The 24173-nt window shown below is 37.6% G+C and overlaps 1 protein-coding gene across 1 annotated transcript in view; it reads left to right on the top strand.

Moving 5' to 3' along the window:
* SLC9C1 (solute carrier family 9 member C1) overlaps positions 1–24173 on the top strand; it is a 102378-nt gene that overhangs the window by 47990 nt on the left and 30215 nt on the right. Inside the window, exons 10-14 of the mRNA XM_069592633.2 lie at positions 3712–3793; positions 5704–5870; positions 9849–9974; positions 13226–13323; positions 17090–17209. Coding sequence (XP_069448734.2) covers positions 3712–3793; positions 5704–5870; positions 9849–9974; positions 13226–13323; positions 17090–17209 — 593 coding nt within the window. The remainder of the gene's footprint in view (positions 1–3711; positions 3794–5703; positions 5871–9848; positions 9975–13225; positions 13324–17089; positions 17210–24173) is intronic.

Below are 24173 nucleotides of genomic sequence, written 5' to 3'. Positions count from 1 at the left end.
TTAGTGGTTGCCAGGAATAAAGAACGGAGAAGGCAATGGCACCCCACTCCAGTAATCTTGCCTGGAAAATCCCATGGATGGAGGAGCCTGGTAGGCTGCAGTCCATGGGGTCGCTAAGTCAAACACAACTGAGCGACTTCACTTTCACTTTTCACTTTCATGCATTGGAGAAGGAAATGGCAACCCACTCCAGTATTCTTGCTTGGAGAATCCCAGGGACAGAGGAGCCTGGTGGGCTGCCGTCTATGGGGTTGCACAGAGTTAGACACAACTGAAGTGACTTAGCAGCAGCAGCAATAAAGAGATGGGGACAGGAGGGAAATAAAAGTGACTATAAAAGGCAACATGAAGAATATTTATGGTAAAGGAACTGTTCTGTATCTTCACTGTGTCATTGTCAATATCCTGGTTGTGATACTCTACTATAGCTTTGAAAAATGTAACCTTTGGGGGCAATTGGCTAAATATTACACAGGACCTATTTCTTAAGACTGTATGTGAATCTACAACTATCTTAAAATGTTAAATATTTAAAAAGAACAAAAGAGGGAGAAAGAGGAAACAAATGATTGATATCAGTAATGAAAAAGACCATGACTATAAACTACGCAGCTATTAAAGGAGTAATAAATAAAAATGGCACCCCACTCCAGTACTCTTGCCTGCAAAACCCCATGGACGGAGGGGCCTGGTAGGCTGCAGTCCATGGGGTCGCTAAGAGTCAGACACGACTGAGTGACTTCACTTGCATTTTTCACTTTCATGCATTTGAGAAGGAAATGGCAACCCACTCCAGTGTTCTTGCCTGGAAAATCCCAGTGACGGGGAAACCTGGTGGGCTTCCGTCTACATGGCTGCACAGAGTCGGACACGACTAAAGCGACTTAGCATGCCTAACTTTTGTCCAAACAATTCAACACCTTAGGTGAAAGTGGTTAAATTCTTCAAAAAACACAATGTACCTAAACTGACACTAAAGAAAATATAAACTCTGAATAGCCCTCTAAGTGTTAAAGAAATTATATGTATATAAATTAAAATTTTCTCATAAGCTAGAAGCCGAGATGGCTTGACTGGTGAATTCTTTCAAACATTTAATGATTAAATGATAACAATTCTAAACCAACTCTCTCATAAAATAGAGAATGATGAAACACTTTCTTATTTTATGTGGCCACCCAGTGTGATACTAGACACCAACAATGATAGTTACAAACAAAAAACTGATTAAATCACTGATTAAACATGACGCAAAAATTCTTTAAAAATATATAGCCAATTAATTTTAAATATATAAGAAGTATAAGACATTATGGTCAAGTATTCATCCAAAAATATGTCCAAAAATTTTAGTTTAACATTCAAAAAATTGTTTGTAAAATCTAAAAAAAACTGAACTCATAGAACGAGAGAACATATTAGTGATTTCCATAGATGGTAAGTGGAGATAGAGGAAACGGATAAAGGCAGTCTAAAGGTACGAACTTCCAGTTATAAGATAAATAAAAGTAAAATCTTTTATTTCTTACCTCAAACCATATGTAAAACAGATTGGAGATGGATCATAGTCTTAAATAAAATGAAAAACTCTGAAACTTCTGGAAGAAAACAAGAGAATACCTTTGCAGCCTTGGAATAGACAAAAGGTTTTAAAACAAAAAAACAGTAATAATTGGAGTTCTCAACTTTAAAAATGTTTGCTTATCAAAAGATAACTTTTGAAATGGAAGGTGGTCACAAACTGAGAGGAAGTACTCATGATACATATGTCATATATCTGATATGCACATTTTCTGTAGTTTTTTTAGATTCCACATATAAATGGTATCATATATTTGTCTTTATTCACTTAGTATGTTAATCTCTAGGTCTAGCCATGTTACTGCACATGGTGTTATTTCATTCATTCTTATGGCTGAGTAATATTCCACCATATATATGTACCACATTTTCTTTATCCATTTATCTGCCAGGGGACATTTAGGTTGTTTCCATGTCTTGGCTATCATAAATAGTGCTGCAGTGAACAGTGGGGCACAGGTATTTTTGAATTTGAGTTTTCTCCAGATATATATTGAGGAATGGGACTGCAGAATCATATTGTAGCTCAATTTTTAGCTTTTTAAGAAATCTCCATACTGTTCTCCATAGTGGCTGCACCAATTTATTGATATATTCCCACCAACCATGTAGGAGGGTTCCTTTTTCTCCACACTCTTTCCAGGACTTATTATTCATAGACTTTTTAACTATGGCTATTCTGACTGGTGTGAGGTGATTGAACTGCAGTTTCAATTTGCATATCTCTAATAACTGGCAATATTGAGTTTCTGTTCATGTGTCTGTTGTCCGTCTATATGACAACACACTTCTATCCAGAATATAGTTTTCAAAATTTCTACAATTTTGTTACAAAAAAGCAACCCAATTTTAAAAACAGGCAAAAGAGTTGAACAAATGTTTCAAAAAGAAGTGTATATACCACTAGGCATATTAAAATGCTCAACATCATTACTCTAGGGAAATGCAAATTAAAACTACAATGAGAAACATAATATTTAGTTTAAATGAAGATTCTAGAATTGGCATATCCCATCTATAGAAATAGAAACAGTAGTTGTCTCTTGTCTGGTGAGGATTGATTGGAGCAGCCCTGGGGAAATTTAGAGGATATGAGAATATTATACATCTTGAAAGGATTGAGGGTAATATGGATGTATGCACTGTCAAAACTTATCAGATACACAAGTACATTTCACTCTGTGTAGATTATACCTTGATTTTCCTAATGACCAGTGTTGGAGTGGCCCCCCTGAGGAATTAAATGGAATATTCAGTGAGAGCGTCCTGTGCACCAATATTTAAAATTTCTCAAGTGATCCTAGAGTGCAGCCGTGAAGGCCTCTGGTGTGTTTCACATTCTGTCTCTAACTTCCATCTGTAGCCAAAGATAGAGGACCGGCTAAGAGTTTAAAATAAATTCTGGAAGTTAGAATTCCATAAATCAATGGAAATATGTAATATCAGACTGAAGTGTTCCTTCATCTGTCTGTGGAGACTAACTTGAGATATAAGAGGAGGAAAAAAAAAGTGACACCAAAGGCATCAATTGCTCCTCCCTTCTGGTAATGATGGTAAAGAATCCGCCTGCAATGTGGGAGGCCTGGGTTCGATCCCTGGGTTGGGAAGACCCCCCTGGAGAAGGGAAAGGTTGTCAACTCCAGCATTCTGGCCTGGAGAATTCCATGGACTGTACGGTCCATGGGGTTGCAAAGAGTCAGACATGACTGAGCAACTTCACTTTCCCTTTTTTTCTGGTAATGAAGGGATACCAGAGAGGCAAAGTATGTGGTAGAACAAACATACCAAGGCCTTGTATTGTTTCTTCTAGGTGGGGAGAATTATTTAACACAGATGTGCTGGTAATGTTGAACAGAGAACTGTGTGGCTATGTACACGGAAGTGTATGTGGTGGATGAGAACTGATAAAGTACAGGGATATTCCCAGGATGCAAGAAGTTCAGAAATCGAAATTAAGAACAAAATTTTTTTCCTAATGTCTTTATAAGTATACAAATACTTGTCAAAGCAAGTCGTTATATTTCCCGAATATTGACACAGTACAACTTAGCTTAATTTACGCTGGTAAATATAGAGTATATTATATAAAATTATGATGAAAACTTACTTTGGTTTGTTTTTCTATTCCAGATATTATTTCATGGCGTGTCAGTATCCTTGATTAGCTTGATTGTCAATAGATTTATTTTGCCAATGGCAGTTACTAAACTTGGTAAGCCCTGCTAATTCCTGAGTAAAAAGAAAAATATTCCAAATATACTAAAGAATTGCTAATAATGAAAAAGGAAGCCATATAAATACAAATCAAAAGTGTCTAACTGAAAAGGAAATTGGATCTCAATATAAAGTCACATGAATCATTAAGGCTGATAAGTTCATTAGGCCAATAAGCAATAATCTTATAAATAAGATTACTTATTTACATTAGTCCAGTTTAAGTGAAATAATACAACGTCTATTTAGTTATTCAACAAACTTTTTATTAAGAGCCTCTTACATGCCAGGCACTATTCTAACTGATAGTGATGCATTATGAAGACAGACAAGTCTGAATTGTTGAAGCTAAATTGGAGAGAGGAGAGACAGACTGTAAACAAGTCAAATAAGGTAATATCAGAGTGTCATTTGTGTATGAAACTACTCAAACCACATATAAAGAAAATAGAAATACAACATGTGGTAGATTCCTGAGGAAGTTAGAAACCAAGCGTGTTCACGGAAAGGAGGTAAGGTGCTGGAACCTTTGAGAACTATGTCAATAGTGGAGGAAGTCCAGATGGGAGAGGTAGGGAAAGAGCTAGATCGTGAAAGACCTTGAATTTTAAGATTTTATTCTAAGAGGTAAATGGATTTCTTGGTTGGTTTTAAGCAAGTAAGTATAATTTTATGAATAAGGTCCTTAAAAAGACAACTCTGGGTAGCTGATTGGGGCCTATGAAGAGAGTAGAAGCAGAAATACCAGTTTTAGGAGGCAACTGCTTTATGCAGTATGACTGTTTCAACCTCCTACTTTTTAACGATCCAAAAATTGAGATCTAAAGAGTTAACATTTCTTGTCTAAGATCACACAACTCAGTAATGGCAGTTAACAAATTAAACATAAATTCCTCTAATGCTTTTAAGCTGCTTTACTCTTAACAGCTCTATCACCTTTTCTGTTTCATTCATATGGCATCTTCTTAACCAATCTTAAATTTCATCTTTATGGGTAATATTGAATCTTCATTCTCATGTTTGCAACCATATCCTTTTTGCCATTTACTTTTGTCTTTTCTGGGCCTTAACATAGTAAAATGAGAAGAACAGATTAAAGGGGTAACATTTTGCAGAGTATCAGATCCTGTCTATGGGATTTCCCAGGCAAGAATAGTGGATTGGGTCGCCATTTCCTTCTCCAGGGGATCTCCCTAGCCCAGGGATCGAACCCACGTCTTCTGCATTGCAAGCAGATTCTTTATCACTCAGCCACTGTGGAAGGCCTTCAGATGTTCTACTTAGTAGCTAAATAAACCTAAAACTCTTATTGTAGAGCATCTGTTTACTTGTACTGAGGAAAGCGAACATTTGCTCATGGAATATTATTGCTTTTCGAAGAAACTTCTATGTCTCAAAAACAGGAAATCTGTGTTTGATAGTAAGAGTCCTTCAAACCTTAATGAGGTCTGTATACATAGTATATATCACCACTGATCCTGGATCAAAATGAATTTGAACTATGTCAGTCCACTTATAAGTGGATGTGAATTTTTTTCATATGTACGTCAGTACAACCCACCATCAGTTTATTGAATCTGAGGATGCAGAACCACATATATGGAGGGACAACTGCAAAGTTATATGCAGATTTTCAACTGCATGGAGGATTGACATCCCTGAATCCCATATTGTTCAAAGGTCAACTATATATATCTGGAGATAAATAAATATATATCAAATATATATATAATCTTACATATACATAGGAAATAAATATAAGTGCACATATTTCTATGTACACATATGTATATCTTTACCTCCTACATATGTATCTCCTACACATTTATGTGTGTATATGTGCATATATTCTGTACATACTATCAAAATGATATCCACTATTTATAAAATGTGTTCTTTTTATCAAAGGTCTTCGTGATGTCACATCAACAAAGTATAAGTCACTGTATTATACATTTCAACACTTTCAAGAACTAACCAAATCTGTAGCCTCTGCACTCAAATTTGACAGAGATCTTGCTAATGCAGATTGGAACATAGTTGAAAAAACAATTATACTTCAAAACCCATATGCGGTAAGCAAGTAGTATTTTTTAAAGTAATATCTTTTGTTTATTCCTTCAAAGTGGATATGATTCATCTTAAGTATGAAGGTTATAAATGTTAATTCACAGTTCTTAGGGAATTTTATTATCACTGTGAGACAAAGTAGAAGTGACAACCCTTTTGGGTATATGAAAGTGAAAAGTGAGTGTTAATTGCTCAGTCACGTCCAACTCTTTGCGACCCCATACTGTAGCCCACCAGGCTCCTCTGTCCATGGGATTCTCCAGGCAAGAATACTGGAGTAGGTAGTCATTCCCTTCTCCGTGGGATCTTCCCTACCCAATGATCGAACCTGGGTCTCCTGAATTGGAAGGCAGATTCTTTACTGTCCGAGCTAGCAGGGAAAAGCCCCCCAACACACACTTTGAGAATATAGCAAATGTGTATTGTTTTGCCATTAGTCATGTATGGATGTGAGAGTTGGACTATAAAGAAAGCTGAGCACAAAAGATTTGATGCTTTTGAACTGTGGTGTTGGAGAAGACTCTTGAAAGTCCCTTGTTAGCCATCCGTATGTCTTCTTTGGAGAAATGTCTATTTAGTTCTTTGGCCCATTTTTTGATTGGGTCGTTTATTTTTCTGGAGTTGAGCTGCAGAAGTTGCTTGTATATTTTTGAGATTAGTTGTTTGTCAGTTGCTTCATTTGCTATTATTTTCTCCCATTCAGAAGGCTGTCTTTTCACCTTGCTTATATTTTCCTTTGTTGTGCAGAAGCTTTTAATTTTAATTAGATCCCATTTGTTTATTTTTGCTTTTATTTCCAGCATTCTGGGAGGTGGATCATAGAGGATCCTGCTGTGATTTATGTCTGAGAGTGTTTTGCCTATGTTCTCCTCTAGGAGTTTTATAGTTTCTGATCTTACATTTAGATCTTTAATCCATTTTGAGTTTATTTTTGTGTGTGGTGTTAGAAAGTGATCTAGTTTCATTCTTTTACAAGTGGTTGACATGCTCAACATCACTCATTATTAGAGAAATGCAAATCAAAACCACAATGAGGTTCCACTTCACACCAGTCAGAATGGCTGCGATCCAAAAATCTGCAAGCAATAAATGCTGGAGAGGGTGTGGAGAAAAGGGAACCCTCCTACACTGTTGGTGGGAATGCAAACTAGTACAGCCACTATGGAGAACAGTGTGGAGATTCCTTAAAAAATTGCAAATAGAACTACCTTATGACCCAGCAATCCCACTTCTGGGCATACACACCGAGGAAACCAGAATTGAAAGAGACACATGTACCCCAATGTTCATCGCAGCACTGTTTATAATAGCCAGGACATGGAAACAACCTAGATGTCCATCAGCAGATGAATGGATAAGAAAGCTGTGGTACATATACACAATGGAGTATTACTCAGCCGTTAAAAAGAATTCATTTGAATCAGTTCTGATGAGATGGATGAAACTGGAGCCGATTATACAGAGTGAAGTAAGCCAGAAAGAAAAACACCAATACAGTATACTAACACATATATATGGAATTTAGGAAGATGGCAATGACGACCCTGTATGCAAGACAGGGAAAGAGACACAGATGTGTATAACGGACTTTTGGACTCAGAGGGAGAGGGAGAGGGTGGGATGATTTGGGAGAATGACATTCTAACATGCATACTATCATGTGAATTGAATCGCCAGTCTATGTCTGACGCAGGATGCAGCATGCTTGGGGCTGGTGCATGGGGATGACCCAGAAAGATGTTATGGGGAGGGAGGTGGGAGGGGGGGTTCATGTTTGGGAATGCATGTAAGAATTAAAGATTTTAAAATTTAAAAAATAAAAAACTAAAAAAAAAAAGTCCCTTGGACTGCAAGGAGATCCAACCAGTTAATCCTAAAGGAAATCAGTCCTGAATATTCATTAGAAGGAATCATGCTAAAGCTGGCCACTTTGGCCACCTGATGAGAAGAACTGACTGATCGGAAAAGACCCAGATGCTGGGAAAGATTGAAGGAAGGAGGAGAAGAGGCATACAGAGGATGAGATGCCTGGATGGTATCACTAACTCGATGGACATGAGTTTGAGCAAGCTTTGAGAGTTGGTGATGGACAGGGAAGCCTGGCATGCTGCAGTCCATGGGGTTGCAAAGAGTCAGACATGGCTGAGTGACTGAACTGAACTGAATATTGTAAATTCAAAAGAAAGAGCTACTTTAAAAAGATAGTATAAAAATAAAAGAGTGAGCTTTAGAAAGCAGCTAGATTTTTTTTTGCTAGACTGAGGATGGACAGCATTTATTCAGTATTTATTTAGGCCATTATATATTGAAGTATTTGCTAAGCCTTTTTTATGGTTACTGTTACTTTTTATCATAAAATAGAATTAAAAGCTGGTATCACAGAGAGTCAGACACGACTGAGTGACTAACACACACATCATAAGATTAGATATAGTGAAATATCACCTCTTGCTTCTGAGACATACTTTAGAATCTCCATGATCAGACTTCTTATTCATATATGAGAACATAATTCATCAGCAGTCATGACTGCTGGAGAAATAATAAAAGTTGTCCTGAGATATGCTCGTTGCTTTTTCTGGTTTGTCATTGCCTATCATGTCCAATTTTCACTGCAGTGTTTTTCTGCATCACACAATATGAAGGGAAAACTGCTAAGACTGTGGACAGAATTGGTTGCTATGAAGTAGGATTTGCAAAGCTCCATTTTATATCCTGTAAGAGGTGCTTGAGGCTTCAGATGGAGGCCCAGAATCAAGGCCTATGTTTGCAGAAATACTGATAGGATTTCTGCTTAAGAAAAGTATCAAGTCAAATCTAAGGATTTTTTTAATAGTAGTTCTCAATATCTAACTCTGGCCTTTTGCTAACCTGGTTGCATTAGAATCACCTGGAAAGCTTATTCAAAATATGGAATCCCTGCTGGTTCAGCAGGAATGAATCTGCCTGCAATGCAGGAGACCACCTGCCGATGCAGGAGACTCCGATTCAATCCCTGGGTGAGGAAGATCCTCTGGAGAAGGAAATGGCAACCCACTCCGGTATTCTTGCCTGGGAAGTCCCATGGACAGAGGAGCCTGGCGGGCTACAATCCATGGGGTTGCAAAGAGTCAGATATGACTGTAGTGACAGAGTACACAGCCTTGATTTCCCAACCTCTATCCAGGAGGTTCTGATGCAGTTGGTCTGAGGAATATGTATTTTTAATCCATTTACCCAGCTAATTCTAATGCAAACTCAAAGTTAAGGTCAAACTCTGGTACTTGATCTGTTTCAGAAGGCAGATAAATAAACAACTACATTCTCTTCTTTATGATGCAGACATGAGAGATATTCTAGTATTACAGATAGAATGTTGGCCTTGGACTCAGAAAACCTGGGTTCATATCTTAGTTTTGTTACTTAATAAATAGCTTTGTGATCTTTTATAGAACTTGTATTTTATCGAAGCTTCAACTTTTCTCATCTATAAAATGGAGGTATCCGTATTCCCATCTCCTAACAGCCATGTTCACTTGTTATTCTACTGTAAGTGGTTAATTTCAAGTGTTGTCACACTTTAGCTGTAGCAGAATCATGGAATGTGTTTATAAAATACAGGACAGTTTCTGCTTCAGCAGATCTGTGGCAGGCTTTGAGAATGTGCCTTTCTAACAGTACCTAGGTGATGCTACAGTGCTGGGGTACCACACTTTCAGAACGAGTGCTTTAAAGTATGATCAAAAATGTAGTCGTTTTTGTAAACTTTTACCAATGCCATGCAAAGGTAAAGATATGATACAATTCTTTCCCCAAAAACCTGGCAGTTATTTGCCTTCTAGATGACTGTGTAAGTACAAAAGTTATCCGAACATTTTTATGTAACTAGCAGATTTTCTGTGAGTTCTTAAACCAAACTGGTATGTGAATTGCTTGAGGTTTATGCTAAACAATACATTAATGTTCATGTACTATTTTTTGGTTTTCATCTGTATTTTATTTAGTTGGGCCAAGGAGAAACAAAAGAACATCAAAAAGTGAAATGTCTACACTGCAACAAGGAAATAGATGATAACCTTAACGTTGAAGCAACAGAGTTGGCCAACAGACGTCTCTTGTCGGCACAAATAGTTAGTATTTTATTACCCATTTTTAAAAAATTGGCCTGTCGCTCATATCATTTGCAAATTTTTCTCCATTCAGTAGATTTTTTCATTTTGTCAATGGTTTCCTTTGCTGTGCAAAAGCTTTTAAGTTTAAATTAGGTACCATTTGTTTATTTTTGGTTTTGCCTTTGGAGACAGAGCCCCCAAAATGTTGCTACAATTTATGTCAAACAGTGCTCTGCCTGTGTTTTCTTCTGGAAGTTCTGTGGTTTCCAGTCTTACATTTAGGCCTTTAATTTTGAATTTATTTCTGTATTTTAGGGTGTGAGAAAATGTTCTAATCTCATCCTTCAACATACAGCTGTCCAGCTTCCTTAGCACCTCTTATTACAGACACTGTCTTTTCCCCAATCTTGCCTCCTTTGTCATAGATTAATTGACCATAGGTGCATGGGTTTATTTCTGGGCTCTCTACTCTGTTTCTTCGATTTACTTGTCTGTTTTTTGTGCCAGTACTATACTAAAAATTTAAGTTATTAGCTAAAATTATACTGAAAACTTTCTCCCTTGTTTAATACACCTTGGTTATGCTTACCTGCACAGCTTAATAGATTGTTTACAAAGGTAAAGGGAAGTTTGGCATTGTCTTAGGAATTTGTTTCACTGCAGAAAGAAAAGAGGAAAAAAATCCACTCAAATTAGCTTAAACAGAAGGTGTTTTATTTTGAGGAAAATATAGTATTCAGGAACCCTTAAAATCAATGCAGGAGACTCCATTTTGAGTCTTGCTTTCATTGTTAATATGATATGTGGCTCAGAACTTATTCTTTTTTTTTATTTTTTTTTATTTTTATTTTTTTTTTAGTTTTTTATTTTTTAAATTTTAAAATCTTTAATTCTTACATGCATTCCCAAACATGAACCCCCCTCCCACCTCCCTCCCCATAACATCTTTCTGGGTCATCCCCATGCACCAGCCCCAAGCATGCTGCATCCTGCGTCAGACATAGACTGGCGATTCAATTCACATGATAGTATACATGTTAGAATGTCATTCTCCCAAATCATCCCACCCTCTCCCTCTCCCTCTGAGTCCAAAAGTCCGTTATACACATCTGTGTCTCTTTCCCTGTCTTGCATACAGGGTCGTCATTGCCATCTTCCTAAATTCCATATATATGTGTTAGTATACTGTATTGGTGTTTTTCTTTCTGGCTTACTTCACTCTGTATAATCGGCTCCAGTTTCATCCATCTCATCAGAACTGATTCAAATGAATTCTTTTTAACGGCTGAGTAATACTCCATTGTGTATATGTACCACAGCTTTCTTATCCATTCATCTGCTGATGGACATCTAGGTTGTTTCCATGTCCTGGCTATTATAAACAGTGCTGCGATGAACATTGGGGTACATGTGTCTCTTTCAATTCTGGTTTCCTCGGTGTGTATGCCCAGAAGTGGGATTGCTGGGTCATAAGGTAGTTCTATTTGCAATTTTTTAAGGAATCTCCACACTGTTCTCCATAGTGAGAACTTATTCTTTTTTATTTATTTTCCCCATCTGTAGAAGGAGAAACATGCTACCAAAATGACCTCTTAGAGTCCTCCTCCCGTGATATCCTATGTTTTATATAATATATACTTTCTGTATCTTTTTTATTTATTCCCTTTAATTTTTTTCCTATTTCTACTATTATATCTTCATTGATTTTATGCTGTTAGGTCTTAATCCAGAAGTCCTATTTTCAATATAAAAAACTAAAAAAATAAATAAATAAAATAAAATAAAAAAACAAAGTGCATTGAATCTCTCTGTTCTATTCTCCAGATCTTCATCTCACCTTGTACATTTTTAGTTCTTCTTTGTACTAGATGTATTTTCATGTGTATCTTGGCTTGTTGATTTGATTTCTGCAATCTCCATCCTAATATTCACTGGTCCCAACAGTATTAATTAGCTATTATAGTTTTCAAAAATTTGAGAGTTCTTTGTTTAAGTCTCAGCCAGTTCAGGTTAATGGAGCAATATCTCCTCCACTCCATGGCAAGACAGTGGCGAAGGAGAGACGGCGCAGTATAGCTAGAGGAAGGGAGGATAGGCTTTCAGTTCAGAAAGAACTGAGTTTCTAATATGGTCTTGAGAAAACTACTTAGCTCCTTGAGGATTCTCATCTTTCTCATCTATCAAATACAGATTTGAATACCTTCATCATAAAGCTGTTGCAAGAATTAAATAGTTTTATGTAGAACAAAAATTATTATGTTAATCCAATAGTATATTAGGGAGCTCATAGATGGCAGTTATTTTTAGGAATCAGCCATTCTCTAAATTCTTACATTTTGGTACAAATGATCATTTAAGAATTAACATTTTTCTAGTACTGAACTGGTAATTACTTGTGTTGCTAAGCTTTCATGAGTTCCATATTACTTTCAGCTTTCTTATTTTCCCTACAGACTGCAGTGTTTGTCTTTGAGAATACTGAAAATATTTTACTTTTACATTATTTTATAGGTATTTTAATGAAGTTTAAGAAGAAATGATGCTCTATTGAATTCTTGTTATTATGGACAACTAGCATTTTGATCTTTCATCCTAAAATTTATTTCTATCCCTTTCTAGTATCCTCCAAGAGCAAAACATGTTTCAATGTTCATAAATTGTGCAAACAGAATGTCTTCTATGGAACTGGGAATCTTTAGTCATTTCATACGTTCCAAATCAGGAAATCGATTCTCAACAGTGCTCAGCACACAGAAGCTGAGTGGGCTCTCAGTATATGGCCTGAATGAATAAATGAATGTGTTTTGCACCATAACAGCAGGTCATCTCATGCTGGGAATAGATTGGAGACAAGAGAGTTCTGTTGTCAAAATATTTGGCTAAGTGAAGTTAAAGAAAGACATAAACCAAGATACCTTACTGTAAAACTTCTCAGAGGCTTTAAAATTCAAATACGTATTATAAACTTCTAAGGTGGGGGTAGTTTGCAGCAGTTCCCATGCTTATTTGACCACAAGAACTCCACTTATTTTTGAAAACGTAATTAACATCTATCGGGAACCTAGTTTCTTGCATAATCTGTTTCACTCCACACAAAGCTCAGACATACCTTCTGCACTGACCTCGTGGTCTGGACTCCACTGAAAAAAATTTTTTTTAATAAAGATACTGTTATTTTGGGGTTTTGACTTCTCTCTCATGGATTATTTTTCCATAAGTTGTCACTCTGATCCATGTTATATAACGATTTGATTCAACATTCCTTTTAGGCGAGCTACCAGAGACAATACAGGAGTGAGACTCTGTCCCAGAGCGCAGTCCAGGTGCTGGTAGGTGCAGCAGGAAGCTTTGGAGAGAAGAAGGTAGAGTAAGTATGATTTCAAGAGAAAGCTTCATCCTAAGCCATTGCATTTAGGAAATTGTGCGAGTGAGTTTCTGCTTTTGTCTGGTAACCTGAGATCCCCCAGTCTCATGCGTTTGAGCCACTGCCTGTTCTCCATCCCACCATCAGGCCAAGTCACCTGCTTCCAGTTTCCCAGACTTGCTCCAGTCACTCACACCTCTGTGCATTTGAACAAGCTGCTCCTTCTGACTGATACCTTCTCTTTCTCCTTTTGCCCCGCTCCTAAAGCTAAACTGTGGGAAACCACTCTTCTTTTAGACACCTAGCTGAGGTCAAAGACTTCCTTCAACCCTCCAGGCACATCTTCCCAATGCATACCCTCTCTTGACATACTTACATTGATTTCTTTGGATGTGAGCCTCCACAGCCAGCAGTGAGTTCCTGAGTCAGTGTGTTAGCGAGTGCCCTCAGACCATCCCCCGCAGGAGGAGGAAGGATGCACGGTTGGGCAGAGGGAAGAGCTAAACTGCGGCGCAGCTGCAGCAGTGACCACCCCAGACCCAGACATGCCTTCTTGTTCTAGATCTCTCTTCTGGTGCCATGAACACCAAAATTTCCTGCTCAAATGGTCCTAGGATTGCGTGCACCTTTTCCCTAGGTCATCATCTTACAAGCAAACCGGGTCTTTGGTGTCCACTCCTCAAAGCCTAAGAGGTGTGGCAGCCCGGTGTCTACTCACATACACTGGCTTGAGGTTTGTTGTTGTTCAGTCACCCAGTCATGTCCAACTCTTTGTAACCCCATGGACTGCAGTACACCAAGCCTCCCTGTCCTTTACCATCTCCTGAAGTTTGCCCAAGTTCATGTCCATTGCATCAAAGATGCCATTCAGCCATCTCATCTTCTGATGCTCTCCTCTTCTGCCCTCAATCTTTCCCAGCAATAGGGACCTTTCTGATGAGTTGGTTGTTCGCATCAGGTGACCAGACTACTGGAGCTTCAGTTTCAGCATTAGTCCTTCCAATGAGTATTCAAGGTCGATTTCCCTTAAGATCGACTGGTTTGATTTCCTTGCTGTCCAGAGGACTTTCAGACATCTTCAGCACCACAGTTGAAAGCATCAGTTCTTCAGCATTCTTCGGGCTGGAGGTTTAGTAGTGAGAGATAAACCCCTGTGTGGGAAGAGAAGCAACCAGATACTGGGGCATGTTCCCATTGCAGTGCGAGTACAGATTGTCAAAGAGCCTAAGAGTTTTAATTTCAAGCCTAGCCATACAAATCATTATCACATTATATTTCCATATATGATACAAGAGCCCCAACCTACCTTCTTGCTCTGAGCCCCTCCAGAAGCTTAGGGGACCTGATGGATGTTAGTGAAGTAAAAGGAGAGGGCTGGGCAGATGTGATCAATTTAAAAGATTCATACTTTAAAGACAGATGCACTGTGTACAGCAGAAATTTTTAAATGAATGGAAAATGACATCTGAAAGTGTCCTGGACACTGCATTTTCCAAGAGAGGTTAACATATATAGAACACATATAAAACAGTATAGATTTTTCCTCTTAAAATCCACAAAGGCAGAATCAAATTCTGCCTCTGAGGACCCAGAGTAAATGGATACAAAAAGGAGGCAAATTGTGGGGAAAGGGGGTTAAGGTCGAAATGGTTCATAGCAGACAACAAAGGCAAATTTTGAAATGTATTACATTTTCATTTGGACAAGCAAGAGATAAATACTGAATCCTAAATGCATGCAAAACTATATGCCAGCCCTGGGAATATCGAGATCAGTGAAATGGCTTTCAAATCAGAGCAGAAGTCTCTCTTACTTACTCTTAAGTTCAGTACTTGCTTCTTTGCTGGGCTGCCTTGGAGCTGATTCTACCATTTGCTGATCATTCCTATCTGTAACCCCATGTGTTGAGGGTATCTTGTGGCAAGGAAACAAGTCTAAAGATAAAAAGAGTAGGGAGTTTAAACAGAGGTACCAGGACCTGTACTAAGCACCTGTGTAATTACCTAAGAAACAATCCTTTGAATAGAGATTATGTTTATGGTCTTATGTCAGATACAGTTTTAAATATATTACATGTATTACCCATTCAAGGTGGTAAAAATCCTATAAGTGCTATTGTTACCTTTATTTTGCAAATGGGGAAAGTGAGGCACAGAGATTAAATAATTTACCCAAGGTTATTTGACTAATTAATTACAGAGCCCAGATTCAAAGCCAGGCTACCTCACTATCCAGTTAAAGAGATCATACTGTTTTCCTAAATCAAGTCTAAACAGTGAACATGTTTAGAGCATATCAAATAGGAACCCAGGAGCCTGATATACATGATAATTTGGGCTGTTAAAATATCACATGCACTGATATCACAGAATTTTAGGATCCACAGGAACTCGTAAAATGATCAAATCTTAACTTAGACATTAATTTCGGTTTCCTGGTTTCCCAGGACTATATTAGACAGCCCCTGTGTGGATCCAGAGTGCCCCTTTATTTATTACCTGTGCAGAACACTTACTACACTTAACTGCAATTGTTGTTGGCATATTTCACTCCACTAGTCTTTAGAAGTCTTGCGAACAGAGTCCAGTAATTTTTTTTAATGGTTTACCCCATGCATTTATCAAGCATAATAGTTGCTCAATCAAATATTTTAACAATCAGAACTGAATCAAGTCATATATACATTCATGATTTTCCATGCCATTACCACATTGTTATATTAATCACATAAAACAGATTAACTTCCTTCTTTTTAATTATGTCAGTATCTCTGTAACAGAGAAATTGCCCACCTTTTAGGGTGAGAACATTATAAGCTATAGGAAGAACAAGACCTTCCTTTGAACTAAAGTCAGAAATGCCCTTCTATTAAGCTGCATTTTAAGGTAGGGCCTCATACCCGGGGATGGAGCCCTAACCTCCTTCTGATGAAGAGTAAGACCTACATGTAGCACACAGATCTGAGCTGTCTCAAAAAAAAAAAAAACAAAAAAAAACAAAAAAAAAACAGAAAAAACCTACAGGCAACTTGGGGACAAAAGTCTTTGATGGGTTTATGAGCACCAAGTCTTCCAAGTAACCATTTTTACTCTTTTACTTCACCACTTGTATTTCCCCCATAAATTCCCTGATCACTTGCCCAGAAGGTGAAAGAAAAGAGATGGGGGGATATGTGAGGTGGGCCAGATGCCTCCTGTGGATGTTCTCATTTAATTTTCCCAGGCTGGCATTGGTAATCTTACCTCCATTCTACAGATCAAACAATTTAGTGAGGTATTTAGTTCACTGCTACCCAGATAATGGAGGATCCAACATGAAAACCCACATATATTTGAATCCCAAGTATTTTAATCATGATGTGCTTTCTCTTCCTGAAGCACGACTTCTCTATTTTGAACCACTTTTTTATACTCTGATTAATAAACCAATTTTTTATGGAACCTTTTTTTAATACTCTCTGATTAATAAACCAATTTTTATTGAATGATTTTTTATACCCTCTGATTAATATTGAACCATTTTTATACTCTCTAATTAATAAGTGAATTTTTATACTTTCTAATTAATTAATTAAAGCTCCGCAACCTAACGTCACAATTATATAATCCACCTTTATCAACATCTTTGTGACTTGGACCTACGCCTATGAAAGTGTCTCACTTCCTGTCATCATGGAACAAAATAGTTTTCCTGCCTTCTGATAATTCTGCATTAAACTTATCTCAAAAATTTTAAAGCATGTTTAAAGATTTCTTCTTCCTTTTTTAAGGTATATGAATGCTGAGACAATAAAGAATTATTCTGAAAGCAAAAAAATTCTTGTCATTACAAGAAGAGTATTGCTCAATTGGGTGTATAATACGAAAAAGGAAAAAGGGATCCCATCAAGGTCAGTGCTTTTAAACCTTACTAGACATGCTATTATATTCATTTGCCATTTCTATTTATTTTTTAAAATTTATATCCTGGATACTTTGTAAAATATTTTGAGGTAGTTTACAACTAAGTTATCTATGTAAATATATATAAAAGTTACCTAAAGAAAAAAGATAACAGTGTAATAACTTTTATTATAGATGTAAATTTCATACAAGATTAAACATTAACCATTTTAAAGTGTACCATTCAGTGTTATTTAGGACATCTGCAAAATTGGACAACCATTTCCTCTATCAAATTTCATAAGCATTTCAATTGCCCCAAATGTGAACCCAGTACCCATTAAGCAGACACTCCCCATTCACTCTTCTCCCCAACTGCTGGAGAGCACTAGTCTGCTTTCTATCTCTATGAATTTACCTATTCAACTGTTTCATATAGATATAATTATACAACATCACACCCTTTGGTTTCTAGATTCTTTCACTCAGCATAAGGTTTCTTCCATATTGTAGCATCAGTAGCATAAGGTTCATCTACTTCACAACAATAACAATACTTTATTTCTTATGGCTGAATAATAGTAGTCTACTGTATGGATGTGCTGTATTTTCTTTATCCATTCATTGGTTGATGGATAGTTGAGTTATTTTCACCCTTTGACTACTGTAAATCATACTCCTCTGAACATTTATTGTAAACAGTGCTCCTGTGGTCCTATATACCGATATTTGTTTGAATTCTTGCTTTCCATCTTTTGGGTATGCACCTAGGAGTAAAATTGGTGGATCATATGAAAATAAAAATTATTTAATTAATTTACTGAAGAAACACCAAATTGTTTTCCACAGTTGCTAGATAATTGTGAAATCAGGAAATGTGAGTCCATCTACCTTACTTTTCCTTTTCAAGATGGGTATAGCTATTCAGGATTCCTTGCAATTCCATATGAATTTTAGGATTAGCTTGTCTTTTTATGCACATAAAAATTTCATTTGGATTTTCATAAGGATTGCCTCTAACTTGTAAATTGTCATCTTAAAATATTAAACTTTCTGATTTATGAAATAGAATGGCTTTTCATTTATTTAGATCTTAATTCCTATTAGAAATGTCTTATAGTTTTCAGTGTACATGTCTTCAGTAAAATGTAATCTTATGTATTTTCATGCTATTTTAAATAAAATTTTGTTCCTAATTTCATTTTTGTACTGTCCATTTCTCATGTATAGAAATATGAATCATTCTGTATATTGATCTTGTATCTTGAAGCTTTGCTGAATTCGTTTAATAGTTTTACTTTTTTGTGTGAATTCTCTAGCATTTTCTATATTTAAGATCCTGTCATTGAGAAATAATTTTACTTCTTCCTTTTCAATTGGGATGTCTTTTCTTTACTTAGATTCAAGAGAGGTTTTCCTCTTTTCAACAGAAGTATCAATAAATACACAATGGTTCTTTTAAAGCCTTCAATAGTGACTTAAGCTGCAACTACCTGAGTAATCATTTCTGTTGATGTGACAAAGAAATGGAGATTCGAAAAACTAACATTTATAGTCAATCTACCTTTTAGGCTGTCTCTTAATATCATTCATCTCATAGTGGGTCATACAGATTCTGGAGTCAGGTGGCTTAATTTGGAATCCTAGTCTTTATTAAATCATTTATTGGCTGAAGGAGCTTTACAGGTCTCAGTTTTTTCACTTGAAAAATGGGTAAAGTAATATCTATGTCATATTCTTAAAGCTAACTGATAAAGCATTTGACACATAGTAGGTACTAGTATATGCTAGTTGAGTTCTCCTTTGCCTACCTTACAGGATTGTTGTAAAGATGACATAAATTGTGTGTGTAGAAGCACTTCAGTTCAGTTCAGTTCAGTTCAGTTCAGTTCAGTCGCTCAGTCGTGTCCCACTCTTTGCAACCCCATGAGTCGCAGCACGCCAGTCCTCCCTGTCCATCACCAACTCCCAGAGTTCACTCAGACTCACGTCCATTGAGTCAGTGATGCCATCCAGCCATCTCATCCTTCGTCGTCCCCTTCTCCTCCTGCCCCCAATCCCTCCCAGCATCAGAGTCTTTTCCAATGAGTCAACTCTTCGCATGAGGTGGCCAAAGTACTGGAGTTTCAGCTTTAGAATCATTCCTTCCAAAGAACACCCAGGGCTGATCTCCTTCAGAATGGACTGGTTGGATCTCCTTGCAGTCCAAGGGACTCTCAAGAGTCTTCTCCAACACCACAGTTCAAAAGCATCAGTTCTTCGGTGCTCAGCCTTCTTCATAGTCCAACTCTCACAGCCATACATGACCACAGGAAAAACCATAGCCTTGACTAGACGGACCTTTGTTGGCAAAGTAATGTCTCTGCTTTTGAATATGCTATCTATATCAATATCATGGTGAGAATAACGATAGCTAAGCACTTAAATATTAGCATTTACCGGTAAGCGCTAAATAGTGCTCGATTAAAAATTGAATTCTTTAGCCAATGGATGAAGTCACTATCAAAGATGAACAAGCACACTAGAAAAGAAATAATCATGAAAGTGAATCAGCAGAAATAACAGCAGCAGATTTATATCCCTAAGATTTCAGTTATTAAAATTATCCAATAAGGACTATAAGTATTACTGAAATGTTGAAATTAGCAAGTGATGGAATCACAAACATGAGCAAGGTCAATCACCAAAAGAAAATGAATAGAAAAATGGAAAATAGATATAATTCTTAAAATTAAAAATTCAGCTTAAGTTTTCAGAATTAAAAGATAATACGCTTGTGTGCTTAGTCACTCAGTTGTGTCCAACTCTTTGGGATCCCATGTAGTCCACCAGGCTCCTCTCTCCATTGAATTTCCCAGGCAAGAATACTGCAGCAGGTTGCCATTCCTGCTCCAAGGGATCTTTCTGACCCAGGCATGGAACCAACATCTCCTGCATTGGCAGGCAGATTCTTTACCAGTGAGCCACCAGATATATCTAATTGGAGGGATGCAGGTAGAGCTGTACAATGACAATAAATGCAGGGCCTCTCTATCAGTGCTGGGCCTCTGACAGGAAAAGATCAGGACTATGAGATCTGAAGTGGTGGCACTTGGGTGGGTAAACCTGAGAATCTTGAACTTCCGCATTCTCGTGAATACCCTGGCTTGACAGAAGTAGCCATCGCTCTTCTGCTGGAGAACAATAACCTTGTATCACCTTTAAGCGCTGCAGAGACATCATGAGATAAAGCTTGTTCTTAGTTTCTACCACCTTTCATTGCTTCCATGGTAATTACTGAGGTCAAGTCTCAACATAGCTGGAGGGGAAAATATAGTGGCTGCTTCAGGCAGAGTCAGTTCAGTTCAGTTCAGTTCAGTCGTTCAGTCCTGTCTGACTCTTTGTGACCCCATGAATCGCAGCACCCCAGGCCTCCATGTCCATCACCAACTCCTGGAGTTCACTCAGACTCATGTCCATTGAGTCAGTGATGCCATCCAGCCATCTCATCCTCTGTCGTCCCCTTTTCCTACTGCCCCCAATCCCTCCCAGCATCAGAGTCTTTTCCAGTGAGTCACCTCTTCGCATGAGGTGGCCAAAGTACTGGAGTTTCAGCTTTAGCATTATTCCTTCCAAAGAAATCCCAGGGCTGATCTCCTTCAGAATGGACTGGTTGTATCTTCTTGTAGTCCAAGGGACTCTCAAGAGTCTTCTCCAACACCACAGTTCAAAAGCATCAATTCTTCGGTGCTCAGCTTTCTTCATAGTCCAACTCTCGCATCCATACATGACCACTGGAAAAACCATAGCCTTGACTAGACGGACCTTTGTTGGCAAAGTAATATCTCTGCTTTTTAATATGCTGTCTAGGTTGGTCATAACTGTTCTTCCAAGGAGTAAGCGTCTTTTAATTTCATGGCTGCAATCACCATCTGCAGTGATTTTGGAACCCAAAAAGATAAAGTCTGACACTGTTTCCTCATCTATTTGCCATCAAGTGATGGGACCAGATGCCATGATCTTCATTTTCTGAAAGTTGAGCTTTAAGCCAACTTTTTCACTCTCCTCTTTCACTTTCATGAAGAGGCTTTTTCGTTCCTCTTCACTTTCTGCCATAAGGGTGGTGTCATCTGCATATCTGACGTTACTGATATTTCTCCCGGCAATCTTGATTCCAGCTTGTGTTTCTTCCAGTCCAGCGTTTCTCATGATGTACTCTGCATATAAGTTAAATAAGCAGGGTGACAATATATAGCCTTGACATACTCCTTTCCCTCTTTGGAACCAGTCTGTTGTTCCATGTCCAGTTCTAACTGTTGCTTCCTGACCTGCATACAGGTTTCTCAAGAGGCAGGTGAGGTCATCTGGTATTCCCATCTCTTTCAGAATTTTCCAGTTTATTGTGATCCACACAGTCAAATGCTTTGGCATAGTCAATAAGGCAGAAATAGATGTTTTTTCTGGAACTCTCTTGCTTTTTTGATGATCCAGCGGATGTTGGCAATTTGCTCTCTGGTTCCTGTGCCTTTTCTAAAACCAGCTTGAACATCAGGAAGTTCACTGTTCACATATTGCTGAAGCTTGGCTTGGAGAATTTTGAGCATTACTTTACTAGTGTGTGAGATGAGTGCAATTGTGCAGTAGTTTGAGCATTCTTTGGCATTGAAGAGTACAACTTATCAACTGAAAGAATTACAGGATTTGACTGATATCAGTAAATACTAATAGAACATATAAGAGAATGGATCTTGAGGATACTGGACCAGAGGGCTGCAACATAAGGCCAGATTGGGAAGAAATTTATTGGCACAGAGTTCTTAGCCATAATTCAGTTTTCAACATTCTGCTGAGGACATTTGGAGCTGGTGCAATTATATTCCTGAGATGGTTCCTGTTTGGAAGAAGAACCTTGATTCTTGGAAAGAAGGTTATGACAAACCAGACAGCATATTAGAAAGCAAAGACAGGACTTCCCTGGTGGTCCAGTGGTTAAGAATGCCACCTGCCAATGCAGCGGACACGGGTTCAGTCCCTGTTGTAGGAAGACTTCATATGCTGCAGGACAACAAAGCCTATGAACCACAACTACTGAGCCTGCAAGCCCTCGATATTGCCCATGTTCTGCAACAAGAGAGGCCCAAGCACTGCAACAAAGAGTAACCACCGCTCACCACAATTAGAGAAAGCCTGCCTGCAGCAACAAAGACCCAGAGCAGCCAAAAGAAAATAAATAAAATTTAAAAAAAAAAAGGCAAAGACATCTCTTTGCTGACAAAGGTCTGTATTGTCAAAGCTATGGTTTCTCCAGTAATCATGTACAGATGTAAGAGTTGAACCATAAAGAAGGCTGAACACCAAAGAATTAATGCATTCAAATTGTGGTGCTGGAGAAGACTCGAGAGTCCCTTAGAGAGCAAGGAGAACAAACTTGTCAATGCTTAGGGAACTCAACCCTGAATATTAATTGGAAGGACTGATGCTGAGGCTGAAGCTCCAATACTTTGGCCACCTGATACAAAGAGCCAACACATTGGAAAAGACCCTGATGCTGGGAAAGACTGAAGGCAAAAGAAGAAGAGGGTGGTAGAGGATGAGATGGTTGAATGGCATCACTGATTCAATGGACATGAACTTGGGTGAACTCTGGGAGATGGTAAGGGAAAGAGAGGTCTGGCTTGCTGCAGTCCGTGGGGTCTCAAAGAGTCTGACATGACTTAGCGACTGAACAACAACATACCTGATAAGGGGTTAGTATCCAAAATATATAAGGAATTCATACACTGAATAGCAAAAAACAAGCAATCCAATTAAAAATGGCCTGAGGAACTGAATAGACATTTTACCAAAGAGGACATACAAAACGCCAATACAAACATGAAAAGGTGCTTAGTGTCACTAATCACCAGGGAAGTACAAATCAAAATCACAATGAAATATCATCTCATACCTGTTAGAATGCCTATCATGAAAAAAAAAAAGAAGTATTGGCAAGAACATGAAAAAGAGGGAACCATAATACACTGTTGGTGGGAATGTAAACTGGTACAGCCACTGTGGAAAACAGTACGGAGCTTCCTCAGATCATTAAAAATGAAGCTATCATATGATCTAGCAATCCCATTTCTGGGTATATATCCAAAAGAAATAAAAACAACATAGCAGAAAGAAATCTGCAATCATATTTTATAGTAACATTATTCACAATAGTTAAAATATAAAAATAAACTATCCATCAAAGGATGAATGGATAAAGAAAATACAGTGGAGAAAGAAGGAATTTTTGTCACTTGTGACAATATGGTTGGATTGTGACAGTTCTATGCTAAATATAAGTCAGACCAAAAAAGACAAATACTGCATGGTATCACTCTTATGTTGACTCTAAAAATAAGTAAAATGAAATGAAATAATAGGTTTTTAAAAGTCAACTAATAGAAACAGAGAGTAGAAAAAGAGCCTACCAGACCTGAGAGTTTAGGGAAATTGAGATTAGTAAAAGGTTACAAACTTTCAGCTATAAGATGAATAAGATCTGAAGATGTAATGTAAGACATAGTGACTATAATTGAGAAAAGAATTTAGTCATACCTCAAAATAGTCACACATCATGTGAGGTGATGAATGTATCAATTAACTAAATGGGAGGAATCCTTTCACAAAGTATACGTATATTAAGCCACTAGGATAGACAGTTTCAATATCTACAATTTTACATGTCAGCTATACCTCAATAGGACTGAATTTTTTAAAAAAAGAAAAGAAAAACAGTCTGAAGAGACAGCTGAGAGGGAAGTGTTACTTTGACGTTAACAAGGTTTATATTCTATAGGTCTCCCTCTCTCTGGCACTGCCTGAGACCTTGGAGGATTTTTGCAATTTGATGACAGGATCATATATGCATTTATGATGTATCTCATTTTTATTAAATAGGGATCCAAATCATAAAGATTGTAAAAATTTCAGGTCCTGCATAACATGGGTCTAACTTTAAAA

This window comes from Ovis canadensis, chromosome 1, assembly GCF_042477335.2.
Source record: "Ovis canadensis isolate MfBH-ARS-UI-01 breed Bighorn chromosome 1, ARS-UI_OviCan_v2, whole genome shotgun sequence".
Taxonomy (NCBI): Eukaryota; Metazoa; Chordata; class Mammalia; order Artiodactyla; family Bovidae; genus Ovis; species Ovis canadensis.
The sequence above is the reverse complement of the archived record's forward strand: the minus strand, read 5'-3'. Positions and strand labels throughout refer to the sequence as shown.